At 59.8% G+C, this 5,573-nt stretch overlaps 1 protein-coding gene across 1 annotated transcript; it reads left to right on the forward strand.

Moving 5' to 3' along the window:
- The first annotated feature begins 358 nt into the window (after positions 1-358).
- On the forward strand, positions 359-1,383 carry LOC123041736 (plasmodesmata-located protein 5-like). Its single transcript, XM_044464304.1, has one exon. It carries the CDS (start codon positions 544-546, stop codon positions 1,381-1,383), a length of 840 nt encoding a protein of 279 aa, XP_044320239.1. The 5' UTR covers positions 359-543.
- The last annotated feature ends 4,190 nt before the right edge of the window (positions 1,384-5,573 follow it).

Genomic DNA, 5,573 nt, shown 5'->3' on the forward strand with positions numbered 1-5,573 from the left:
CTCATACCCTACTCACTAATAGTCGGGTTACCCATGGGCATGGGCGTGACCCATGGGCGGAGAGCACGGCCAATATCCTACCCATTCGGTTCGGATACCCATGGGTCCAATTGCTGGGTTGACAGGTGTTGCACCTCAACAGATGTTACTGGTGCATACCAACATTCAAAAAAAAAACTTTTTTTGAGAGAGAAAAAAAAACGTTGTTACTGTACTGGGTGGTAAAACCGTAAATCACTGGGGGAGGAAGTTGCGCGGAAGCTCGCGTGGGCGACGGGCAGTGCTCGGCAGAGCCCCTTCTTAGTGCGGGTGCAGCTTCATGAGGGGTGGTGTCGTCGCCTTGCTTGGAATGGCAATGCGCGTAGCAACCACGCAGCGCTCCACCCTTTCCAAATCGATGCCGCGGCAAAGCATCCGACGCGAGCTGCCTGCCATACGTACATTAATACCAGAGGCCGAGCTCGCGCTGGTCCTTTCCTTGGTGACTCTCCTCGGCTCCTCCTCCTAGTCTCCACCACTGCCTTCCCGGAGCTGCCTGTTCCCATGGCGCTCTCCCGCCGCATTCTCCTCTTCGTCTCCCTCGTCGCCATGACGGCGGTCACCGGCACCTCCGAGATCATCGTGACCCAGTGCTACCCGCCGCCCACGCCCACTGTCAACGGCAGCACCAGCGCGTTCCGCCGCGATCTCCTCTCGCTACTCGACGCCCTCCCCTCGGCCGCCGCGCCGACGGGCTTCGCCTCCATGCGGACCGGCGGCGCGTTCGCCCGCGGCCTCTGCTTCGGCGACCCCGCGCCAGACCCGTGCTTCCGCTGCCTGTCTGACGCCGGCAGGAAGATCACCGACCTGTGCGGAGACGTCAACCGGCGCGCGGGCTTCCTGATCGACGGCTGCTTCCCGGGCTACGCGGACACCAACGCGTCCTCCGCCGGCGCGGACGACAACGACATCAGTGGCGTGACATTCTCCGGCGACGCCCTCCGGCGCTTCGACAACGTCGACGTGCAGAAGCTCGTGGCCGTGGCGCGGTCCCTGGTCCCGCGGTCCGCGAACGGCCAGGTGGCCGCCGCCGACGCGACTGCCACGGCGAGCAACGGCGACACGGTGCGCATGCTGGCACAGTGCGCGACGGACAGCGAGCCGGCGGAGTGCGCCCGGTGCCTGCAGGATTCGTCGCTGCAGATGGCCAAGAGCTGGAGGCTCACGCTCACCGCCGACGCCGTGCAAGGAAGCGTGGCCGCGGTTCTGGGCTCGAACTGCTACCTCCGCTTCGAGATATCGGCACCGCCGCTGCCCGTGAGAGAGAAGAGGACCATGTTTATCTTGATACTCATATTAAAATGGCCGTATGCATCCTTTGTTGGTGCAGAGGCTGGGAAGTGAAAATCTCCCCATTTTAAGCTAGCTGTGTTGATCGTTCTTTCTCGACACAGAAGATGGCGACCCCAGAGGCGACTCGAGAGACGCCCGCGGCGAACGTCGCTAGCCGGCGGCCGGAACCTGCGGATCTGTCTGCGAGGCGTGTTGGGGGGCGGTTCTGGGTGCTCGCGGACTCGGATGAAGAGGAGGACGACGACGGGGATCCTGCGGGCAGATCTCCGGCGGACTACTCGCCAACTCCTTTCGACGTGATTTGCGAGGCTTTCAACACTGGATACTCGGAGGAAGAAGTCGCCGCGTTGGTCGATGAAACTGTGTCGGGCGATGATCCGGCGCGGATTGGGCTGCGTTCTCAGGATAGGGTGGAGGTGGTTCGCCGGATTATCCACCGGAGGACGGCGGCGACGGCGATCCGGCCTTGGAAAGGGCCTCTACCTAAGGTATGTATCCAACCAGTTACTTTGTTCGATTTCTTCCCGCAAGATGATTGGAGTCTCGTAGTGCGTAAGAAGAAGAAGAAGAGAGGGGCGGCGGCCGAGATCAGGGCGGCCAGGAACGATCGTTTGAATCTCCTCCTGGGCCACGAAGGGGCCGTTGAGGAGTGGGCCGATTGTCGGATTGTGCATGGGTATGAGGCCCATCAGGGGGGTGTTGATGAGGGCCTGGTTGGACCGGACTCGACTGGGTATGTGGCCCAGGAGAGCCGCGTCGTGCCCTCTCAGCCCGACGTGATCTCATGCACGTACGAGGAAAACTGTGTCCTTCTCGCTCGTGCGCCGCCGTGTTCTAGGGTTCGAAAGGCTGGGACGAAAGGTTTCCCTCCCTGTGGTGATCGTCGGGCTCGGCGAATCCGGCCGCTGCCAGGTATGGCAGGCCGTGGGGAGGCTCCGCCGCCAGCCAAGCGGCCCTCTTCCGGCGCTGCGGGTCGGGGTGGAGCGGCCCCTCCGCCGGCGGCGGGTGCCGGACGTGGCGTCCTGGTGCAGCCTGGCCAAAGGCCGCCGGCGGCTGGGTCCGTCGCGATTGGTTCCTCAGGCCGAGGCGCGTGCCCCGTGGGTGCGCGGCCTCCGGGACAAGCTCCCTTGCAGCCGGCCTCTGGGAGGGGAGGCATGAGGCCGCCGGCGCTGGGCATGGTGCCCACTGCCCATGCTGCCGGTCGGGGTGGGGTGAGACCACCGGCGCCAGGTGCGGCGCCCTCCGTTCCCCAGGCTGCGGGTCGTGGAGGCCCTCGACCCCCCCGCGCCGGGGGCTTCTGGCGAGGTTACGGCTGGCCGCGGTGGCGGACCTCGGCCTGCTGGAGGCGTGCCGGCGACCACAGGCAAACCGCCGCCCCATTACGTTGCTAGGCCGGCGCAGAACCGGTCCGGTCAGACTCAACAAAGAGCCCAACGATCCGCCCCGAAACCAGTGGGGGGATGATGGGTATGATGCGTATGGTGAAGGACAGCACCGAGGATCCTCTTCTACGGGAGGAGGGCGTGGATATGCCTGGCAGAGTGACGGGTCGGCTGAGAGACCGTTTCTTGGCCCGGCAGGTGGTTTTGTTGAGGGGGCTTCCGGCCCGGATCACCGTCAGAGAGGAGGCTTTCGTGGCCATCGTGGTGGTCGGGGTGGGGGTCGTGGGCGATTTCGCCGCCTGCCCCCGCCTAGGGATGTTGGTCCTACAGCTGCGGCAGAGGAGTCTGAGCATACTTCTTCTGAGCTTCCTTCACAGGCGATGGAGGTGGTGAATGCTCTCGCGAGTGTTCAGGTTCCTGAGGCTGGGATGGTGGATGAGGCTACTGACAGGTCTGATGCCGAGAGGGCGTCCAAATATGCTCGTAAGAAGGAAAGGATGATTTGTTACCGTTGTGGTGAGAAGGGCCACTTCATTGCTGAGTGTGTGGCCTAGCTGTGTGAGTCATGTGGCAAGCTTGCACATGACTCGGGGGAGTTCCCGTTATTGCGTGACCTGCCTCCGACGCTGAATATTTATGGAGTATACTGTGCTGCGCTTATGTTTTTTGAGTCCCCGGCGGCGAGAGAGGTCCCGGAGGATACCCTGAGTTTGGCTACCGGGATTGTGAGGGCGACCCAGGGCGAGGTGACTGAGGCACAGATTGTGAGGAGGCTTCAGGAGCTGGCTCCCGGGGATTTTAGATGGGATTTGGTGCTCATCGAGGACAGGGTTTTTAAAGTTGATTTCCCATCTGTTGATGACCTGCAGAGATTATTGAGCTTTGGCTTGTGTAAAGTTCCAGGGACTAAGTGTATCCTGGAGTTCAACAAGTGGAAGCAGGTTGAGCCCAAAGGAAAGCCACTTACGCAGGTCTGGTTGCGGTTTATAGGGGCTCCATCTAAGCCTCTGCAGGATGCTCGAGTGGTGGCCAGTTTAGGCATCATGGTTGGAAAGACAGAAAAAGTGGATATGGCTTTCACGCGTGCCCATGGGGTTGCACGGCTTTTAGTTAGCGTTCTGGATATTGAGTTTGTGCCTGATAAGGTCAACTGGACCTATAAGGGAGAGGTGTTCCCGCTAGAGACCGAGTTTGAGGACACCGATTTATTTGCTGATGCTGTTAATGGTAATGATGTTGACATGCACGACAGGGATGGTAATGCGGGGGCCAAGGGGCCACCATCAGATGAGCCCAATCGAGAGGGGTCTAACGGTTCTCACCCACCTTCTCAGTCGCCTGGGGAGGGGACCGGGGTTGAGCCCGCAGCTTCACCAGCGGTGCCCATGACTACTTTGCGTTTTGGGTCTTTTGAGCCAGCCTCGGCACCTCCCAGACTCTGGAGTGACCAGGTTGAGTCTGGTAATTGTCTTGAGCACACGCTCCCTTCGTTGGAGTTCGAGGGGGAGGCTGGTTTGTCCGCTGGACGACATGTGAGGACTTTGGTCGGCGCTATGGAGAGGAGGCCGGAGGGTGCTTCTCTTGTTCTGGCGCCTCACGCGGACGCGACTGCAGAGTCGGCGACTGCAGTCGCGTTGGGTTGTGGGGGAGGGGGTTCGGGGCAGGTGGCCCCGTCTTCTCCCGTCCCCATAACGATCCCGGTGGCGTCGGTGACGCCGGCCCCGAGGGGGTCGGACGGTGCTGCGAGAGGGAGCCCGAGGCAGGAGGCCTCGGCTCCTGCTACTCCGTTGGTGGTAACCACGGAGGTTGCTGCTGCGTTAGGGGGGACGCCGGGGCAGGAGGCCCTGTCTCCTCCCTCTCCACCGACGGTCAGGAGGACCACCCCGCCGATGGCTCTTTCGTCTGAGCCGGCGGCTGGGGTGGGAGGAGGGTGCGGGCAGGTGGTCCCCACTACACCCTCCTCGACACTACCTTTGGCAGGGGCCCCTGGTGTGGGGCACCTGTCTCAGGGGATCGGGAACCCGCAGACGCCATCTCTGGTAACTTCGGCACCACCTTTCAGGGATTCAGTGCCAGGTTTTACTAGGGAGGAGGTTGTCGCGTTTGGTGGGATCCCGGACCATATCTCCGAGGGGAGACGGATGAGTGCTCGCATCCTGGACATCCCTGAGGTGGACGATATGCAGCAGCGGTGCACTATGAGGGCGGCCAAGCTTTAGGATGCTGCTTTATCTTCTGGTATGTCCGTCAACCTATCTAATTCCTTATTGCATTTTTCTAATGAGGACATTATAAATAATGCAAACCAATTAGGAGTTTCACTAGGTGCTACGGATAGTGAGGTTACCAATTCGATGAATGATCTGTTAGATTTGGAGGCGGAACGTGCTTTAGAGACTATTCATAATCTTGCAGCAGTTAAACCAATGAATGATGATGAGATTAATGCGTTAGGGGTTAGAGTGCTCGATAATCTGTGTGAGGATCTAGCACCCCCCATTCATGACGCTGAGGAAGATGATGCACCCCTAGAGAATGATGCTAGTCATATTTGTGAACCCGGTCATGAGGACCGGGACACTGAGCTTAGTAAACCTAAGCGTAAGTGGAAACGGAAGATTTATCCCGATTCCGCAGTTCGTAGGAGTGCTAGGATTCGAACCACTAAAAAATTCCATGATGAAATATGAGAGGAATTTTTTGGAATAGCAGAGGTCTGAAGGACTTGGCTAAAAGAAGATTCTTGGATGAGGCAGCTTTAGAGCAGAGGTTAGATTTTATTGCTCTATCGGAGACGGGTAGAGATAACTTCGCACCACAGTTTCTGTCCTCTCTTGTGGGTGGTATTGATTTCGATTG

Source organism: Triticum aestivum, chromosome 2B, assembly GCF_018294505.1.
Source record: "Triticum aestivum cultivar Chinese Spring chromosome 2B, IWGSC CS RefSeq v2.1, whole genome shotgun sequence".
Classification (NCBI taxonomy): domain Eukaryota; kingdom Viridiplantae; phylum Streptophyta; class Magnoliopsida; order Poales; family Poaceae; genus Triticum; species Triticum aestivum.